Genomic DNA, 22,363 nt, shown 5'->3' with positions numbered 1-22,363 from the left:
TAGATTGACCCTATTTACAAAGTTTTCGTATACTCGGAAACGTTTTAAAAAGTAGATAGGGCCTCACGTTGTATGCGGGGGCACAACAAGCAGGAAATATTGTCCGAAGAAAGGCCATGGCCACTAAAGAGTTTGGAAATAATGGGTTAGTAAATTTATGGTGCAGAAGAGTAGAAAATGGATCATTTGGGCTCAAGGCTAGAATCTTATCAGTGTCTTCCTTGCATTGGGTCACGGCCGAGTATTCTGAGGAGATAGATACACCATTCGGTGGATCTGTGAATCTGGTTTTGAATCTTAACTAGGAGCAAAAATTTGAATTTGTCTTTCTTTTCAGATTTGGCCTCTGCTGAAATTATTAATTACATAATATGACAACTTTTCATTTATTGCAAAATGCAATGAAATCAACAACTGGTCATCTGAGACACCATTGATGATCTTACAGAATTGTAAAAAAGTTATCCCATGCTCATCGCGTCTGAAGGCGACAACAAACGTAACTACAAGCTTGACAATCAGTTAGTTCATAGTTTTTGTACGAGCATGCGCATGCTTGAGCATTTTTCTAGGAGATTTAGCGCAAGCATTTTGATTATACAAGCGGCTTGAAGATTGAGTGAATTTCCAATTATACAGTCGAACTTAGTCAACATTCACATAGGGTAATAATTATCAATTATTAAAATTTTATCATCAGTTACGACACTGTTCCCCCAAATTTTAATAATTTATAATATCCATAATTCATGGTAGCTGCTACACCATTCCAGTGCTTTGGAATCAGCATGGCTGAAGAATTAATTGACCATGTTCAAATCCTGATTTACGGGAACAGTTCATGATCATCCGTTGTGGAAATGTTTCCCAAATTCCGCTTATCATTCTTATGCTATCAAGGAAATAGCACTTTCATGAACGTATTACAGCCTGAACTTTCCGATACTTACCATACTCTCAATGCCGATGTAAAGATTCAGATTTTTAATGGTACACCTTAATCCATAGGCTGAACAATATAATCGGTATCAAGTGGTATACGGTCTAGACGCGCTCACTCCAGCTGAATAATGTTAAAATGGACATTAAATTATCAAAAAAAGAGCAAAGAAAAGAAGAATTTTCAAACCTTCATTAGTCTTTAAAAATTTGTCGCTTAACAACTTGACAGAGAAAAATGCAAAATCTGGCTTGTTGTAGAATTTCTCAAAACTAAACTTAGTTTTGAGAAATTTTGCTCGTCCAATTTCAAATTATCCAAACAATTCGAAAAAAAGTTCGAATTAAACAGAGATTTTAACATTAAATTACGCAGAAATCTCAAGGGAGTTCATAAAAGTTCGAATTATCAAAATTTCGAATTAACCAAGTTCTATTGTATGTACATGCTTGTACTAGCCGTGCTTGCGCAAGCGAAACTGAAGGTGTGTGTGCTATGCTGGTAGCACGTGCAGTCTTGTACCCGTCTTCACTCTCCAGTGCTCTGTTCGGTGCTGGTACGCCCATAAAATGGGAATATAGCCAATTTTATTGCTATATTCTAAGTACAAACTGGTTTTTGTGCAAGCAAATACTTGTACCGTGTGGTGTAGAAAGCCATTCATGTAGAAAAACGCTGAATATGCAAGCTTGACAAACATGTATGCTCATTCTTCTTGCACAAGCATGTTTGACCGTCTGTAGGAGAATCTTTTGCAAGCACTTTGCTGATACAAGCGGCTTGAAGACTGAATGGATTTTGATTATGCATGGTTGTACTAGTCGCTCTTGTGGAAGCGAAACTCAAGGTGTGTACCATGCTGGTATCTTTTGTAAACATGTGTAACATTCCCAACTCATCAATGAACTCTGCTTGGTGTTGCTACTATTTTGAGTTAGCGTCTTTCTGTCTCAGTGTAAAACGTTTTTCTTCAGTACATAAGGGTAGAAGCGTGGGGGGGGGGCATAAGGGTAAATAAGCGTATCATCTCGCCCGAGCTTGTCATATTCTAAGTACAAACCAAAGCCGGTTGAAAGTAATATTAAAGCAGCCTTAGTGCAAACTCGTTCTTGTGCACAAGCATACTTATACTGTGTGGTGCAGGAACGAAAATTGCGCAAGCTTGTATTACAAAAAGATTGAACATGCAGGCTTATCAAGCTTGCAATCACGCGTGTAGCAGTCTTGAAACCACCCCACATAATCATTATTGTCTTATCATACAGCTGTCTAACGAATGTTTCGCCCTTATCAATCCCTAACTGTCCCAAACTTAGCCCGACATTCGACAGTCATCAACCACCAACGCCTCATAGTGGCGCCAGTTGAATCATCAGAGATGACCGGAAAAAAAAAACAAACCAGCCTCGTAATCAATCTAGATCACTTGATTCGAGAGTGTCCGTAAATAAAAACTGAGAGGTGATCCAATACAATTGGCAGTCACTAATCACGTAGGTGCTTCACACAGATGACCATTGAGCAACACGCCCAGGGTCGCTCGCTCACTCTCTGGTCGGTCAATTGCATTTTTCTTTATAACGGTGACGAGACCGTGCATGCGAAAAATTTATATTAGCAATAAAAAAAATTAGCCAAAGAAAAGCGATTGTCTTTCTGTATCTGGAAACAACAACCTTGAAAAACGAAACTCCGTTGTTTATTTGATGGGAAGGTCATTCATTACGGCGTCTTCTTACGCATCAAACATATAACGGGCATGGCATGGCGTATTTAGCCCACGGGAATTTAGCCAGCAGAGATTATTCATTCTTTTTTTATGCTCAGGCGTAGATAAAACAACATAAAAATGATTCCGCCTGCAACAATCTGCGATACGAAAACTTTAGTGAAAAACCGCGCCTTTTGTTACTTGAGGCAAGGTCACGGGGTTTCTGTGTGTTGTCCGGGGTATTCCCCAATGCTATATACGTATGCATTATAACAAGGTTGTCTGACCTACGAATCGCTTAATTAGTTTTTATTAACGATGAACATGAAAAGATCTCATATTTAATTATATTTTTTATATATATTTTTTTCTGACGCCTTTGATTCGGGCGCCTTTACCTCTTGATGATTCGTTTATTGATCGCATCATGTCGTCGACGAGGCTGATGGTCAATGCACTGAAGGCATTCGAAGAAAATAATAAAATATAGTGACGCGGAAAATGATCTGAAATTGCCTTTTATTCCTCGAATGAATAATCGAACTTCTTCTCGGATGTTCTCATCAGCTAGAATCATCATCAAGTTGTTGGCTAAAAGGGAAATATATAAGATTTTCGATTTAAGGACACCTATTTGAAGTCATTAGCGAAAATGATAAGAATCGTTGTCCATGATAACTACAGAATGTAAATGAGACTGAAAAGACAAAATAGTTTTTCATCTCTTTATATTTATATCTTCTCAAGCATGAAAATTAATGTCTCCGTATTGTGTCTTTTCATATTCAACTGCATAAATTCACATACAGTTTAGGTTGTTTTAAAATTAATTATGGGCCCATAAAGTACATTGAAGAAATTCCACAGCTTTAATTAAGCATTTTTGGGAGCTGAAATAGGCAGATGGATAACTTGAAGTTCAAAAAGGGGGGGGGGAATCTTAGAACTTATCGCCCTTAAAAAAGGAAAGAAAATATTTTTATTTCTACGTTTCTTTAAATCTAGATTTGTTTATTTTATGAGTCACGCAGGAAGTCGCCATATTGGTGAACGTGGACACAATTTGTATGTCAGGCCCGTCATTTAGGGCCCCCCCCCTTCACTGGCTTTTGAAAATACACTAAAAATGGTGTATATATATAGGTATATACACACAAATATATATATATACATTGAGTACATGTGCTTTGCCTGCCCCCTCCCCCCCAGGAAAAAGTTGAAATGACGGCCCTGTGTTGTATGTCCCTCAAAGAAAGAGAGAGATATCACGTGATCCAAAAAAGCCTCATTGAAGAAAACCCGGGCAGCACCGGTTATTATAGCTAGTATTTCATATAAAATGAAAGTGAGTAGTGAAATCAATAGATTTTCTGGATATTATGCCAAAGTGAACAGGGAAAAGCGTTGTTTCTCTCCACCGGGAATCGAATCCAGGACCTCTTGCGTACCGGGCAAGCACACGTACCATTATACTATAGAGAAACAATCCTTTTTTTTTTCTTTAAAAAATTGCGGTAGCATGATTTTTGCTGAATAGAGACATTGCAGCTTCTTTTTAGCTTCAGGCCTCCAGGTAGCAGGCAGTAGAGGTAATGTTAATTGGTAATGGTAATGTACAATGGCGCTTGCCCGGTATGCAAGAGGTCCTGGGTTCGATTCCCGGTGAAGAGAAACAACACTTTTCCCGTTCACCTTGGTATGATATCCATAAAATATATTGATTTCATGTATCTTAGCCGAGCAAAAAAATCATCATCCATCGCAAAAGTGAGCGTATTGTTTTAGAAATGTTTCACAAAAAAATGGAAGAAATTTGAAAGAAATTGAAAAAAAGAACAATACATTTTACAAAAAAAAGACAAAAAAAAAATCTTTTATAAAAAAATGAAAGACAAAGAAAACTCCGCACAAAATCTTTCACAAAAAAGTGAAAAAGAACACAATACATTTGACAAAAAAAGTGAAAAGTAAACAATACATTTGACAAAAAAAGTGAAAAGTAAACAATACATTTGACAAAAAGGTGAAAAAATACAATACATTTGACAAAAAAGTGAAAGAACACAATGCATTTGACAAAAAGGTGAAAAAGAACACAATACATTTGACAAAAAGGTGAAAAAGTACACAATACATTTGACAAAAAAGTGAAAGAACACAATACATTTCACAAAAAAATTGAAAATGGACACAATACATTTCACAAAAAAGTGAAAAAAAAGAACACAATACATTTCACAAAAAAGTGAAAAAAAAGAACACAATACATTTCACAAAAGGGAAAGAAACTAAAGAAGAACGTAAAATATTTTACAAAAAATAAGGGAGTATGTTCTACATAAACCAAAAGAGACTCAAAAAGGAACCGAAAATTTGAAAAAAGTACTCAAAGTAATTTACAACGTTTAATTTGCTTCAAATTAGTCCTACGAATCTTTCAATTAGTTTTTATTAATGACGGACAAAAAAAAAGACCTCGTACTTAATTACATTTTTTGATGCCTTTGATTCGGGCGCTCTTATCTTGTCGTGGGTCATTTCTTGATCGCCTCACGTCGTCGCAGAGGCTGATGGTCAATGCGCTAAAGACATTATAAGAAGGTAACAAGATACAGTGACGGGGGGGGGGGGGGAATGATCTAAAATTACAGTTCATTCCTCGAAAGAATAAATGAATAGGTATTCTAGAAATCGAACTTATTCTTGAATGTTCTCATCACTTAGAACTATTTGATCTTCGAGGTAACATCATAAGCTGTTGACTGAAAGGAAAACATACGAGATATTTAATTTCAGGACACATATTTGAAGTCATTAATAGAAGCGAGAAAAATCAATGTTGATGAAATGTTCAGAATATATGAGATAAAAAAAAAACAACAAAAAAATATGTCAAAAAGAATGCAAGACAGCACAAGATATTTTACAAAAAAATAAACAAATAAAATAAAATAAATGAAAAATAAAATAAATAAAATATAAAATAAGTAAAATATAAAATAAAATAAATAATTTTTAATAAAAGTGACCAATAAAGAGCAGGAGACATTTTACAGAAAAAGAAAGGGACTGAAAAAAGAACGTAAGATATTTTGCAAAAATTAAAAAGCTGAAAAATAACTGAAAATATTAAAATCTATATATATAAAATTCATTTTCTATCTGTCTGTCTGTGTGTATGTTATCTATACAAATCTACAATTTTATATCTATCGTCACCAAATTTTGCATATATATACTAAATGGGACCCGACTTGAACGATAGGCTACTTTAAAATTTCGTCAGAGCAGGGCAGGTGCCCCAAATGGGCAAAAAAACTGTCGGGCAACAATGGTTTTCGGACCTCAACAATCACTTTCCGAACGTTTACTTTGGTTACCGTGGTTCCCTAGCAATGCGTTTCAGACGTGTTTATACTAATGTAAGCGCCAGTATCAGGAAAATTCAGAAAAGAGCCGTTAAGCGAAGAGTTTGCATTTTCTAGGACTCTCATTTAAATGTTGCCATTGATTTGCTTATTTTCATGCAATGCCCTCTGTCGAAAAAGTTCGAACTAATTTTTTTTTCTGTACTAAACCTCTCCCCTTCCCTGTGAGAATAAATATTTCGCAAATTGCATTTAAATACAAATTGTTTTAATTTTTATAACTCTTCAAACCATTTTTGAATTAATGAAACATTTTGTATATACCCAAAGTTATTAAAGACAAATAATATAAAATAATAAAAAATTAATTGAATTACCAAGTATCATGTTATACATTCATATGCATTTGTCATTCATTTGCATTTGTCTTCAATAATAATAATAAGTTGTATTTATAATTCCTCATAAAGGCAAAGATTTGTAAGTTTTCCAATTATTATAATATCCTAACAATAAAACTACATTTTGAATTATTATTTGTACAATCTAATTTTAATCAAAAAGAAAACAATGGTGTAGTATCAGTGTATTATCAGTACCTACTGGTGTATGCAGCTTTTAAATAATGCAAATAGCATAATTATATAACATATAATAGCTTAATTATTAATGATATATAATAATTATTATCTTATATGCAATAATATAAGATATCACACGTAAACATATTTTTAGAATTTTGTAAATATCTTATAGTAGATATACAACTTATAGTACTATATTATAACAGCTATAACAAATCATATTTTTATCATATTAGTTCTAAAGTAAATAAATACTCATTATTAGTCAAAATACAGTCAATAGTGAATGATTAGTCAAAATTGTCAATAGTAAGTAAATTAGTCAAAATTGTCAATAGTAAGTAAATTAGTCAAAATTGTCAATAGTAAGTAAATTAGTCAAAATTGTCAATAGTAAGTAAATTAGTCAAAATATTCAATAGTATTAAAATCGTAAGGAAATTTGTCAAATACATTTGATTTATGGATAACTTGTATTTTTTTAAAATAAAATAACATTGTATGAATTCATTTCATAGTCAATTCCATATACAAAATTTATAATATAAATAATTATTGTTAATAAATCTATTCAAAATTTTGAAAATTTTACATCTTATAATTGAAATAAATGTATAACAGCTATAACAAATCGTATTTTCATCGTATTGGAATAATATTAAATAGAATAATAAAGAAATAAAATAACATAAAAGTAATTATTTGTATACTTATAAAAAAGTAAGATAAGATAGAATTTTTATAAATAAATGTCCCCATAACATTTATTAAATACTTTTTAAGACAAAGAAATTTAATATTTTTATTATTTTAAATTTCAATAGCTTTGTTTGTATCTTATAATATAAACATACTAATAGCTATAATAAATCTTAATTTTATCACAATCACCAAAAAATATAATAAATGCATAATTTCGTCAAATTAGCTAATAGTAAATAGTAAAGAATTCAGTCGAATAAATAACAACAGCCAACATTTTCTAAAGTAGAATAACATTGTACGAATTTCCTTATAATACAAAAAATTCCTAACTAATGAGGTTTCAATATAAAATTTCTAAAATAATTTTTACTATTCAAAACGAAAAATAAGAAATATCAAAAACTATTTTTTAAAACAGTTTTAAATTTTAAGAACATTTTTACATCTTATAATGCAGATGTAATTAGCTATAAGAAATTGTATTTCCACCACATTACTGAAAAAATATGTAAATACATAATATTAGTCAAAATAGTCGACAGGAAATAATTTGGTCAAAATAATCATTATTAAATTTTGAGAAGAAATAAGTCAAAAAATGTCAAATATATAAAATGGATAATATAAATAGCTATTGTTTATAAATTTCCATCTAAGATTCACAAAATAATCCCTATAATTGAAAGCGAAGGATTTGAAATATCAAATGTGTGTTCTCCATACAAATCTACAATTTTAGATCGATCGTCACCAAATTTTGCATATATACCAAATGGGACCCGACTTGAACGATAGGCTACTTTAAAATTTGGTCAGAGCGGGGCAAATGGACGAAAAACTGTCGGGCAGCAATGGTTTTTGGGCCTCAACAATCACTTTCGGACCGTTTACTTTGGTTACCGTGGTTTCCTAGCAATGTGTTTCAGACGTGTATATGCCTTTGCAACGGTTTGTCACTTCTTTAATCCTGTTAGTCTATGTATAATAGTTTATGCCTTTATAATGGTTTGCCACATTTTCAATACTCTCAGTAATGAGGCTTTTTGAATAGACGTCATAATCATCATCAGCATCTGTTTAGGGGGTCAGGAAAAGGGTGATCCTCATAAAAATCAGTGTTAAAATTGCCGGTTTTACTGTATAAATGCGGAAATTTGGTGGGGTTTTCTGACACATAAATAATTTAAAAAATTGTATTGTGAATTCTCGAATTTTGAAATATTGGGTTTCGGTTAGAGATACGAAGCTCAAGAGATCAAATATGAAATAATTAGCCGGACCTACTTTTGAGTTGGGTATCCATGCAATAACATTTATTTCAACTTATTTATTTTCTCTCAAGCATGAAAATTAAGTTGTCTGTATTGTCGTTTAATATTCAATTGCATAAATTGATATAGTTTAGGTGTTTTTAAAATTAATTATGGGCCCATAAAGTACATTGAAGAAATGTACAGCTTTAACTCAACATTTTTCGAAGCAGAAACAGGCAGATGGATATCTTGAAGTTCGGGGAGGGGGGGGGGATCGAAATACTGAGCGACCCTTAAAAAAGGTGAAAAAATATATATTAATTTCTACGTTTCTTTAAATCTGGATTTGTTTATTGCATGAGTCGCGCAGGAAGTCGCTATATTGGTTAACTTAGACACGGTTTGCATGTCCCTCAAAGAGAAGAGGGAGATATCACGTGATTCAAACAGCCTCACTGAAGAAAACCTGGGCAACGCCGGGTATTATAGCTAGTAAATAAATAAATACAAAATACTATCAAAAGAGCAAGAAATAATTTTTAAAAAATGTTACTGATTAGAAAAAGCACAAGATGCTTAGAAAAAATGAAAGAGAATGTAGAAGAGCATAAAATATTTCACAGAAAATGAAAAGACTGAAAAAGAACTGAAAATGTTATACAAGAAAAATGAAAGTGTTTCAATAAGAACTCAACATTCCGAAATATGAGAGAGCCTGAAAAAGGACGGAAAGTATTTCACGAAAAGGAAAGATTACAGAAGTAAAAAAAAAGAAGAGAAATTGACGAAAAAAAGCAGAAAATATTTAACGAAAAAAAAAAAAAAAAAGGCACAGTTATTAAGAAAAACTAAAAATATTAAAAAAGGACGCAAAGTATTTTACAAAATTCACAGACAACTGTTCAGAATACTGTCGAGTACGCTTATAACATTATTTTTAGATATAACATACGGTTTTGTAGTCCCCGATATATTTGACCCATTCTCTTCCATATGTTTTTACCTCTGTTATTTCATACTCCGCTTAAAACATACACTGTGGATATAACATACCTAAAAAGTCTCTAAACCTAGAAAATAATTCAAATATAACATACTGCAAATAAAAACCTGGAAAAATGAAGCCCAAAACTGACTTATTTGTGCAACATGTATTGTATGCCGGCGATTCCTTAATATTTTTCCACAGAGAGTTGTGGTGTGAAAACTGCATGGAATATGCTCTTAAAATTATTGAATGTTTTCTTTTATATAACTTTTGGATCACTTATTGGTAGATGGCAGTGATAAACGAATGTTGTGATATGTGATAGGTAAAAGCAGAAAAATCTCCGCACTGTTTAAAAAAAAACTCTACATATTGATAAGACTTTGAAAAAGCTCTCTTGTTCATTGATGACAAGTAAAATTCATGAACACTCTTTTTTTTTTATTCAATGTATTAATGCTGAAAAAAATCAGTAGCATAAACTTGAATATCAATGAAATCAACTTAAAATGAAATGTATATGCTTGTTGCATATATTGCAGGTATGTATGCCCTGTATGTACGTCACAGCTTCAATAAATTTTCACATTTCTTCAGGAGATATCAAGAAAAAACGATAATAAATTTAATTACGTGCGGTATAAGCTTATTTTGTCCGGGGAAATTTCAATAATGTACACTGCTGGCCACCGTAAATGCAACACCCTGAAGGAAGCATGCAAATAATATGAAATTTACAACATGCATTAGCGGAGGTGAGATATGCAAATGATTAGAATTTCAGCGCAGACGCACATCACGCGCGCCAGTGGCGCCACTTCAAAGCGCTATTTAAGGCTTGGAGATTTCGACGATTTGAAGTACGGCAATTGTGTTTTTCTTGTGTTTTTTTCAAAAAAACGATCATCTTTTGATCAAGTATCCGAGTTCAACAGAGGAAGGATAGTGGCCTACCGAGATTGTGGATTATCTTTCAGGGAAATCGGTAGTCGTGTTGGACGAAACCAAACAACTGTAATGCGGATATGTGATCGTTGGATGCAGGAGGGTACGACGGACCGACGTGTTCGATCGCATCCACCTCAGTGCACCACTTCACGTGATGACAGGCGTATTGTGCGTATGGCAGTGACGGATCGCTCAGCCACATCACGAACCATAGCACAGCACATTCAGTCTGTACCGCATCATCCAGTGTCTGCGCGTACCATTCGACGCCGTTTACAGCAGAGTGGTCTGTCCGCAAGACGTCCATTGCTTCGTCTACCCTTGACGCAGAACCACAGACGTCTCCGCCGTCAATGGTGCGATGAAAGAAGGATGTGGACGGCACAATGGAATGAAATTGTCTTTACTGACGAGTCACGCTTCTGTCTGCAACACCACGATGGTCGGATTCGAGTCTGGAGACACCGTGGAGAGAGGATGCTGAACAGCTGCGTTATGCACCGCCACACTGGTCCTGCACCGGGTATTATGGTATGGGGCGGTATTGGATATCACTCTCGCACTCCTCTAGTACGCATTGCCGGTACTTTAAAAAGCCAGCGCTACATCTCCGAGGTGTTGGAGCCAGTAGTCCTTCCTTACCTTCAGGGCTTGCCCACAGCCATATTTCAAAAGGATAATGCGCGACCACACGTGGCACGCATTGTCCAAAGGTTCTTCGTCAATCGCCAGATTGAGGGAAAGATTGAAATTTGGGTATAGGAAATGTTCGAGAAAAATAGGTTATTGAATTGTTATTGTTTTTGCGCCTTACAGACGATCCCTTGGGACAGACAGACTCTAACTAGAAATAGTACCAACACCAAGTAGAGTTCACTGATGAGTTGGGAATGTTACACAAGTTTATAAAAGCTACCAGCATAGTACACACCTTGAGTTTCGCTTCCGCAAGTGTGCCTAGTAAAAGCATGCATAATCAAAATCCATTCAGTCTTCAAGCGGCTTGTAGCATCAAAGTGTTTGCAAAAGATTCTCCTACAGGCGGTCAAACATGCTTGTGCAAGAAGAATGAGCATACATGTTTGTCAAGCTTGCATATTCAACGTTTTTCTACAAGAATGCCTTTCGACACCACACGATACAAGTATTTGCTTGCACAAAAACAAAAACCAGTTTGTACTTAGAATATAGCAATAAAATTGGCTATATTCCAATTTTATGGGCGTAGCAACACCGAACAGAACTCTAGAGAGTGAAGACGGGTACAAGACTGCACGTGCTACCTGCATAGCACACACACCTTCAGTTTCGCTTGCGCAAGCAAGGCTAGTACAAGCATGTATGTACAATAGAACTTGGTTAATTCGAACTTTTACGAACTCCCTTGAGATTTCTGCGTAATTTAATGTTAAAATCTCTGTTTAATTCGAACTTTTTTTCGAATTGTTTGGATAATTTGAAATTGGACGAACAAAATCATGACTTTTGTATAACTAAGTTTAGTTTGGGGAAATTCTACAACAAGCCAGATTTTGCATTTTTCTCTATCAAGTTGTTAAGCGACAAATTTTTGGATAATTCGAACTTTTACGAACTCCCTTGAGATTTCTGCGTAATTACATAGTGCATGCAATATATGTGCGTTTTTTGTGTCTTTGTGAAATTTATACTTGTATTTGTACATCGTAGGAGGCGCGGTAGCCCAGGTCGATAAGATACTCGCCTAAATTACCAAAGGAAGTTTAGAGGTGTCACGAGTTCGATACCCGATTCGTGCTTGTCAGAAAATTTCCTGATGTTGGGGTACAACAGAAACGGCGACACTTCCACAGGAAAAGACTGCTACCGCAAGGAGTCCAACACCGAGGGCTTAGCGGATCAATCTCTCGATGAATATTAAAAGGCGGCCATATTCGAAATCGGCAATAAATTGTAGTTCCCGGTCTAATTAGCTCTCCTGTGCAAAAAATGACCATGGCGCGACAAAAATGATCAAATGATTATATATTTGTATCTTGTGACTTGTTTAAATAAAAAAAATAAGATTTCTTTCACTGATTTTGGAATTGTTTCTTTCTCTCATCGATTCCAAAATTCTTTCACGAATTACAAATATTTTTTTATTTCTAAAAATTCTAATGTCATCTCAATATTCTTGGATTCGATTTCCTTCCGATACTTCAAAGGTGTTGGAATTATATTTTTCTTATTAATTTTTCTCATTATCAATTCTAAATTTTCATCCAACTCAAAAAAATGCGTTAATTTTTTTTAGTGATAGTTATTTATTCCCACCCATGATCAACTAGACATCACATGCTCAACCCATAGCATGAGGGCTAAATGTGACCATCAGAGTCACCTAGTGTGGCCCGCGATCTCAAGACTAATCTTGTAAGAATTTATTGTGTGTTCCCATTTGTTTTTTGCATGAATATTTGATGCTGATCCCCCATCCCCAGAAATTACATAAAATTAGTGGTGGAGGGGTCCACAATTATTTTTGAGTCCTGGTATTATTTTCGCGCCGGGCTCCACGTCTGCAAGGACCGCCCAGTAGAAAATTGGTTGAAAGAGCATGGGAATGACAATTCTTAAGACAACATAGTTGTCTTGTTCATGTAGACATAGGTGCCAGTTCCGAGAGTTGAAAAATCCATACTTTGTCACGTGACGAAATGGTTCGCTGCCAAAAAAAAAGGAAAAAAATGGTGATTTTCAAAGGACTACATAGTGACCATATAACCCGTTTTTCCAAGACATTCCCTGTTTATGACCTTTTTTTGGATGCCTATTTTTCCCGTATTTTCAACGAAACCCATCTGAATTTTTATTCTTATTCATTAAAATCAAGGATTAAAATTGTTTAATAATTTATAAATTGCATTATGATAATTATGACCATAAATATGAATATTAATTTCATATACTTTTCATTCTAAATGGTTTTTTTTGTAGAATTCATTTTAATCCACTGTGATTTGCAGTAGAGCGTTATTTCTCATCATTATTAATTTTAGCTATAATCGGCAACTTTGCTTTTTTGCATTGTATTCGACAGTTTTTGAAATCCCAATTTCCCGTACTTCTGTCGAAAGAACATAATTCGTCTAGGGTTGCAAGGACTGAGGGATTTTCGAACTTCTCATTTTATGCGAAGCATAATTTGAGAATTTCCAGGGGGACTTTTTTGTAAAGTTTTTTACATAAAGTCTGAAGAATTTGGTTTCCGACCGGAAAATTTTAATAAGGCTGCAAAATCGGAAGGCTTGGAAACATTAGCACACATGCAACATCGATACCTTCTCGTACCAGGCAAGGCATTAGACCAATATCTCTTAAAATCGATTATCTCATTACATATTTCAATATCTTACGATTTCCAGACGCATATATACAATGAAATTAATTTCTAAGGTCATAAATGAATTTTAATGCTAATTTCAGATATCAAATACAAAAGACTTAATCTTAATTCATTCGATTTCTTGACTATTAATTCTATCTTCACCATCAAAAATCCGGTTATCGACCAGATCTAAATCCATTAGATTCGTCATTCATTAGCATTACAACAATAGCACATTGAATCGTACAGCTGAGAAATAAAATACAATCCACGCATGGATTTTCTTTTTCCCCCCCATCGAAGTATCCACACCCTCGTGGAGCAAAATCTTGGACAAGCATTGAGCAACCTACGAGTATAAGGTATGGAGGGGAAAGTGCTTTTTTTTTCCACAATGGCGTCCTTTTTAAGATGATTCAAAAACAGCAGAATTCGACTCTTGGATGATCATCAAAGAAAAGGAGCCCTGATGCGGTTAAGAAAATGAAGGTCAATCGCTTATTAAGACTCGGCGGGATTTTCAAAATGTGGATCAAGGTCTTCAACTCGTGTCCAGTCTGTGGATGTAAAGCAAAAGAATAAGAAAACATATCCCTTAGGGTGTGGTGATGATGGAAAGGATTTCGTCGATATGTACGTGTGTAGGGGTATTTATCTTGTACTTTAAACATAAGGATATTCCTCACTTCCTCCTCCTCCTCCTTTTTACCTCATTGACCATGTTTGTTCTTCCCAAAAAGAGCGTGGAAAAGTGCTTTTATTGTGGTAATCACGTGACTAATATAACGGTTCCCGATTGGGAACCAATCGGAATTGATTGACTTGCATTTTTGGTTGTGTAGGACCTGGTATAAATACTGAAGGTTCTGCTCTCATTGGGCACAGAGAAAGTTTGTGAATTGTTTTGGGATTTTTTTGTGAGGATCGTATTGCGATAATTTTCGGTATGAAGGTGAGTCGAATTTGATTTTCCTCTCATTTTGGAATTTACTTTCATTTTTCATTTGGTATTGATCGATTATTATTTCGAGAGATTTTCGGGTTCAATATACTGGATTCACAAATGACTTCTTTGGATTTTAAGCGTCAAAGAATTAATTAGTGTCACAATTTCAAGTCACGATTAATTTTAATCGTGATTTCCACGATCAATTTTTGAAATTTTTCTAGTTATTGACGCGTTTAGTGGGTGGCCCTAATTTTTTTAAAGTCACCATGTTGAATTATAACATTAGTTTTAACCATGATCTCCCTTAAATTTTCCGTACATCCGTACTTGCCAAACTTGGCCCATTTACCCCCACCTAGGCCTCTGTCTCCAGGCCACTCTTTTGGTCACTCATATGCTTGTAGACTATGTAGACACTTTTTGGTAGTTTGCTGACCTGGCTCTAGGTCACTCTTTTGAGCATTCACATGTTTGCGTACTGTTTCGGTCCCTTCCCCGATTTCACGCTCTCTGGGTCTCGTACTGACCTGGTCCCTGCTCTCCGAGTTACTCTTTTGGTCACGGAAATGAGTGCACGCTTTCTAGGTCATTCTTTTGATCGATAACTGTCCTCGTCCTTGCTCTCCAGGTTAATTTTTTTGTGATTAGCATGATTCTACACGCTCGAGAGCACTCCTCTGGTCATTCACATGTTTGCACACTGTTTTGGTAACTCACATGCTTGCACACAGGGGCGTAGTAAATGTTTCGAACTCGTGGGTTCGATTATCATTTCGCCAGATTGTCGGGTTCAATACACTTTGCGAATCCATTGAATACACAACTCACATGGATTGTTTGGTTAAATACACAGGGATGACTTCTCTGAATTTAATTTCCACGATGAATTTTGGAAATTTACCCCATTCACTGACGCGTTCAGAGACTGGGTGGAAAAAATTATCTGAAGCCACACCACATGTTAAATTATAACATTAGTTTTATACTCATGTTAGCTTACATGGGAAGTTTTTATCCCATAGAGATTTAAATGATCTTATCAGCGTCTCTTACAACGTGGAAGTGGATTCTAAATTAATCGAATGTTTTACTCGGACTAAATTTGAATTTTTTTACCCTCCTTAATTCTAGATAGGATTTTAAAAGACGAAAAAATTATAATCAAAGCAGCGAATCGAGTTATACGTGAAAATTCACCGATGCCTGAAATCGGCCTTAATGAGACGAGAAAAAGTGTTAGCTTCCGTATATCAGGCTATTTCTTTTTAAATAGTACCTATTAGTGCCATTAGGACAGCTTGATTCGTATTAATGATATGTTTTAAGGATGGTATTATTCTTTTCTAATTCACCGTGATTAAGTTCCGGAGACATCTGAGATTTTTGGGTCCGATTATCAGATTTTTTTAGAATTTTTTTTTTGAAAAGAAAAGGCATTTCCTGACAAGATAATTACAGGTTGTTCATTGACATAATTGTTTTCAGCTGAGCTGTATTCATAATTTACGTTGCCCATAACATGAATACTAAATAATGCCGGAGATAAATATGAGAGAAGTACTGGGTGTACCATAAATTCGCAAATGGTTTAAAAATTCATGCTAATTAAAAAAAATTGGTATATTTGAATGCGGTTTGTGTACAAATTTTTCGATAGAAGATCGTTGCGCGAAAGTAAATCACTGGAAGTATGCAAGTCAGAGTCCTATGAAATGCAAGGTGTACAGTTAACAGCTCATTTCTCTCTCTGATTTTCCCCTGTTACTGGCACTTATACATAAGGTTTTCATTGTGATGTTGACGTTGATGAATGAAGCACTATTGGTGAAGTTGTTTTACCTCAGTCACGAATCGCTGGATGCTAATATGCTTTACGAAGGTTTCGGACACAGGAGAGATTGAAGAAAGGTTCAGGTATAGGGCATTCAGATTCGTTTTGGTGCAGCGTCTTCTATCGGTGAAAATTTCAACTAATTTTTTTTTCAGTACAAAAAAAAATCCTCCTTTGTGAGAATAACTTTTTGGCAAACCGCGTTCAAATAGACCAATTCCTTCCATCGCTATGAATATTCAAACTATTTAGGCATTTATGGGACACCCTGTATATAATACGGTTTTTCAACCTTTGTAGTATATTTCTCAAGCTCTTCTACTGCCGATGATTGCAACAGGGATTTTTTTTAAACTGTTGTTTTAGCGGTTTCGATGAGCTCTCAAAATGTGGCGTCTGGCAAGTTTCACGATTTGAAATGCCTCTCGAACATGCTTATTTCTCTCAAAATGGTACTTAAAATAAAAATTCATTAATGAGTAGCTTCGAAACTTCAAATTCATTGTGTCTCCTTTGGGAAATTTTGGTACCTCCAGAGGGATTGATTGATTGATGACGGCTCACGCCCAGAGCTCTTATGCAAGCTGTATCTCCTCTCTTCACCTCCAAGGAGGCTCGGTCGTGTCGGAGAGCATCTTCTATTTGTTCAAAAAATGAAATAATTATATAAATTCTATGGAAACAATCCATCAGAAAACATTGAACACGATATACAATCAGTATTAACATGAGAGAAAAATGTAATCTAAATGTACCTCCAGAGGAAGTGGTGAGCATCTTACTGCTTGACAACCTCTGAATTTTAGGGGTTTGAAAAGGGATTTTACCCCCACGAGGGCTAATTAAATAGGATCTTAGTGTATATTCAATTTCAGTGACAATGAATCTATCTTTCATAATTAATGATGTTTGCGTTTTTACTCATTGGTGTATCAAGCAGAATGTAACATACGCAGGATTATTTCAGCGCACGGGCCTACCCTTGGGGAGCCTTTAATAATGGAATCTTGCGCTAAACTTTTCGATAATATTGAAATTCGTAGGCTGGTAATTTTAGTCCAGGAATGAAGGGCCTCATTTTATCAGGGGTCTCAACGATACCGTTGAATTTTTTTACTCATAATTTATATATAAACCAGTGTTTCTCTGAAAGTGAGTGATATCACCCCTCCGGGAGGGAAATTGTAACAGATAAAATGCGCATTAGAATCATGGCTCCCAAAAGAGTGTAGCTGACAGGAATATCGATTTGAAAAGTCAGCCCGGGGGCTCGGGATGATGATTATCATCTTTGTTTTTTCACGCTATAAATATACTATAAAGGAGGCCGTGAAAAGTCTGGCCTAGTGGCCCACCAAAGATCCCAGGTCTAAGGGCCCCGTTGCAGGATGCGGAGCATGATTATAATCTAAATTTTCAATATCGGATCCATTGGGTTTTCTTAGGAAAGAGGGCGCTGAGAGAAAAATAATTTTCCCGAGAAGATCCGGACACCGGAAGGGACAAAAATTTTCGTCTGTAAAAGAGGGGTGACCGTTAATCAGGGCTTGAAATGCATACTTTTCTTATACGGGGGAAATTATTACTTTTCCGTAGAAAAGAGTGACCGATAAGGTTTTTTTACTGTAATAGCCTACAAATGAAGTCTCACAACACGTGAATTTCCCTATGAGGTGACTAGAAAACTAATACATATCGGAAGTCGATCGATCTTTAAACCCTCACGACACGAATCCTATGATTTAACAGACTTCTATTTTATAACGAATTGTATTATTATTATTGCATTTATTCATTGTGTGTAAACAATCAGAATGGGGACCATCGTGTCTCCTTGGTGGTTTTCAGTTAGTTCATCAAGAACAATGTATCGTTTTATTAACCTTCGCAAGGATGAAATCGATTTAATTTGATATCAAAGAATTTGGCATTTGAACTCACTAGTATAAACCGTATCATACAACTTGCGTTTGTTAGGTTGTTGGCATTAACAGCAAAGTGAATAATCTCCCGAATCTTATAGTAAAATACATTTAAGCACGTCTAAAAATCATCAGCAGTTATATCAGGTACGTAACTAGGCTGGGGCAACCCCAATTCGGCTAGGGAGCCGAATGGAGGGCCCACAAAAATTTGCATGTATCATGCATAATAATAACCCTTTCAAGACGGGCCCCAAGGGAAAGCCTGCCCTAGGGATCCAAGAAGGCGCATTACTTCTCTGATTTACATTTTATTGTTCTTCTTCGCATAACAGAATGTCAATGTGAGTTGTAATTTTGTTTTTCGATGCATTTTTTTTTATAGGCTTTAATCTTCTTCGCTGTGGTTGCCGCAGTCCGAGCTGCTTCCCTGCATTACGCACCAGCAGCCGCTGTCGAAACAGGAGCTTCTACTCAGTTCAGGAGCGAAGATGTAAGTTCATGAGAACCCATACACTATTACACATTCATTATATGTAGTTTTAGCCCATGCTAATTCAAATCAGTAAAGAAGAAATCGCAATTTTAAAACACTAAATTTATGTCCTAAAGTTGCGTTTTTGTTTTATGGAATTTTGAAAATACAGTCAGCTTCGCTTAATCGGATATCAACGATTCCAGCACACAGTATCCGATTGAGAGGTTTCCGATTTTGCGGGGGGAACAATTCAATTGCTATTTTATAACGTTAGTATAGTTTGTATATTGAAAACTGATAAAGGAGCAATATTAATGAAGTTTATCGAATAAATCAGATATAAAAAAAATGAAATGATAATTATATTTAATTATCACACCTAAGATTTTCACTTTTCATTAGGAAATTTAGCTCCCCCTATTGGTTTAACAGAGAAAAAAAAAATTTAATGTATGCATTGAAGGCAACTTGAATACTTACAGGCACGGACCTGTTCTCAAATATATTTGTCGTAAATTAATAACATATTTCCATTAATTATAAATGTTTCATCCAATAAAAACATTATATGCATAGTGGTTGATGTGTATTAACAGTTGACGTGGGAAGCCTAGATTAAAAAGGGAAGATTCGTTGAAATTATCATGTAAGCGGGGAAAGTTCAACATTGGCTCTGTGAGAGAAATTTCAAGGCCGGAGGATTTAACCCGTTTAGGTGGGGAGCACCCGTTTATCCGTTATCAGATTAAGCGGGGTCGATTGTATTTCATGCTGCGTTTTTGTTTTATGAAATAATTTCTATTACAGAAAATAATTTCTATTCTATAGTCTTATTTGAATTTTCCGATCGATATTTCAGAACCTTGGAAACTATAACTTCGGTTACAACGAGGACCACACATCTGGAGGAACTTTCAGACGTGAAGCCGGAGACGCCCACGGAAACGTCGCCGGATCCTATGGCCTTAGAGACGCCGACGGCCGACTCAGAATCGTCAACTACGTCGCCAACGACGATGGTTTCAAGGCCGATATCAAGACCAACGAACCAGGTGTGGAACCGAAGGATCCAGCTGACGCAACCATAAACAAGGGTCCCGTTGTCGCCGTCGCCGAAGCAGTCCCCATAGCCGTCGCTGCACCTGCACCCATCGCCGTTGCTGTTCCAGAGCCGCACCCGGTAGCAGTCAAGTCTGCCTACGTTTTCCCAGCTCCAACTGCTGCAGTGAAGTCAGTCGCCGTCGCCGCCGAACCAGCACCGATAGCTATCCCCGCACCCGTCATACAGCCAGTCCCAGCAGCTTTCCCAGTTGCCAAGACCGAAGTCACCGAACACAAGACCGTCGTTCACGACTTCCCGGCACCAGCAGCAGTACCAGTCGCCAAGAGCCACACCGTGACGGTCCAGCAACACGTGCCAGTCTCCTACGAATTCCCCGCACCGGCAGCCGTCCCAGTCGCCAAGAGTGCCTTCGCCATCCCCGAGCCTGCACCTGTCGCCATTCCGGCACCATATGCAGTCGTCGAACCAGCACCAGTGGCGAAGAGCGCAGTCTCCGTGGTGGAGACTGCTGCTGCTCCTGCCGCCTACGCTTTCCCTGCACCAGCCGCCGTTGCTGTACCCAAGAGCGCTTTCGCTTACGCCGCTCCAGCACATGTAGCCGTCGCAGCAGCGCCAGCTACCAGCTATTCCTATTCGACCCACGTTGTTAACGCCGCCCCGGCTCATTACGCTCCTCTTGCTGCCCCAGCACACCACCTGGCATACGCTGCTCCAGCACCTCATCATTACGCTCCATTCGCTCCATTCCACTACGGTCTCCACTCACCCGTCGTATCTTACGCCGGACCAGTCCTGCGATTCGACAACATCGCCTACAATGGCTTCCCACTCATCAAGAAATAAGCCAACCAAAAGTGATACTCACGTTCCGTTCGTGGGCCGCGTTGTCTCGATGTCTTGCATCTAGATGTTCCTGATACATGTTGTTGGCGTACTTGATGTGTCCTAGTGCCAATTATGATTATTAAAAAAAGGCATTAACCAAAATAAAAACTGTTTTCATTTTGGCAAGTTTCTTTGGTTCTTTGCTGAATGAATTTACTCTCACATATTCCACGCACACAAAACTTATTACTAGAGCCCAGAAGTTTAGGCGCTGAAAATGGTCAAAATGGGTGAAAAAAAGGCACTAAAAATTCCTAAAATAGGCACTAAAAAGCGTTAAAAAGTAATGAAAGAAGGGGAAAATAACTAACTGAAAGCAAAATATTAAGGATCCGAAAACTGTACAAAAAGTTGTTTGCACTTACTCCGTCTACCGTTTCAGTTATGTAGAATTTATAATAACAGCATTATTATCCGAGTTGAATCGATTTCATGCTAAAAATAATGTGTTTGTGGTCCTTCTCGAGATTAAGTCGATTCCAGGATCACCGTTACCAGACACGGAACCTGTAGAAAAAATTATCGGAAGTGGAGGGAGGGGAGGAGAGGGGTCTTTCGAGTAACGACTACTTCTTGTTTGTGTGTTGTATTATATGGAATATTCATTATCATATTTATAACTAAAAAAAAAATTGCTTAATTTATTTTTGCCCAATCATATATGTGGGACTGCTTCAAGCGCGAGCAGGGCTCAGCGTGGCCGCACCTATCGCACACCCCCAAATGTGGCTCCGGTCAATTAAGTCGATTACTAAATAATCTCTAAAATATCTTGCCAGGGTTGTGTGCAGTGCATTTATGGTGTAAACCATAGTTTCCCTAACTTTTTGTTCCATCGTCCCGTTCTTCAGAAATTTCATTCTCTTATCGCCCCCCCCCCCAACTCATGCGAACCCATAGGATCCTATGTTATACTCGCGGCTTCTGTTACCTCCCCGGGCCATTCCATCGCCCACCAGCGGGTGATATTGCCCATTTTGGGAAACAGTGCTGTAAACGAATGAAATCATAACAACATGGGTCCCAGGGCCAGAGTCCTGTCATCTCCTGACCCGCCCTGTTTGAGCGATGACTCCAACTCTGACAACTTCTTGGGATAGTCTTCGGCGAGCTATACCAAAGCCTCCTCCTAGATACTCTTATGCCAGAACCTTTGGGAACATCTCCTATCCGCTCCAGAAACATGGGATTAATGGCCCGCTTTGCCTCTCGGAGAATGTCAACAAGGACCTTGGCTTGCCCGAGGTTCTTTCTGACATTCCCCAACCTCTTAGATACTACTATATCTAGGAGGCCCTCTCGACTGGCACGTGTTGTGGTAAGATGCTCGTCTACACCACCACTGTTCCACCGTGAAGATTAGCGTCAGGCCCCAGGTTTGAACCGGGG

At 36.8% G+C, this 22,363-nt stretch overlaps 1 protein-coding gene across 1 annotated transcript; it reads left to right on the top strand.

Annotated features, from left to right (window-relative positions):
* The first annotated feature begins 14,672 nt into the window (after nt 1-14,672).
* Nucleotides 14,673-21,100, top strand: LOC149089101 (uncharacterized). Its single transcript, XM_089237240.1, has 3 exons — nt 14,673-14,798; nt 18,934-19,041; nt 19,886-21,100. Exons 1-3 carry the CDS (start codon nt 14,793-14,795, stop codon nt 20,930-20,932), a joined length of 1,161 nt encoding a protein of 386 aa, XP_089093366.1. The 5' UTR covers nt 14,673-14,792; the 3' UTR covers nt 20,933-21,100.
* The last annotated feature ends 1,263 nt before the right edge of the window (nt 21,101-22,363 follow it).

The sequence above is a fragment of the Pholcus phalangioides genome, unplaced genomic scaffold (genome assembly GCF_987345545.1).
Source record: "Pholcus phalangioides strain wild (caught in Gottingen) unplaced genomic scaffold, Ppha-v1.0 ptg000002l_1, whole genome shotgun sequence".
NCBI lineage: Eukaryota > Metazoa > Arthropoda > Arachnida > Araneae > Pholcidae > Pholcus > Pholcus phalangioides.
Note: the sequence above shows the minus strand (reverse complement) of the source record. Positions and strands in the feature narration are given on the sequence as shown.

Coding starts and splice junctions, on each gene's coding strand:
- LOC149089101 (XM_089237240.1), top strand. Junction 19,042..19,885: donor CTCAGTTCAGGAGCGAAGAT/GTAAGTTCATGA, acceptor TCGATATTTCAG/AACCTTGGAAACTATAACTT.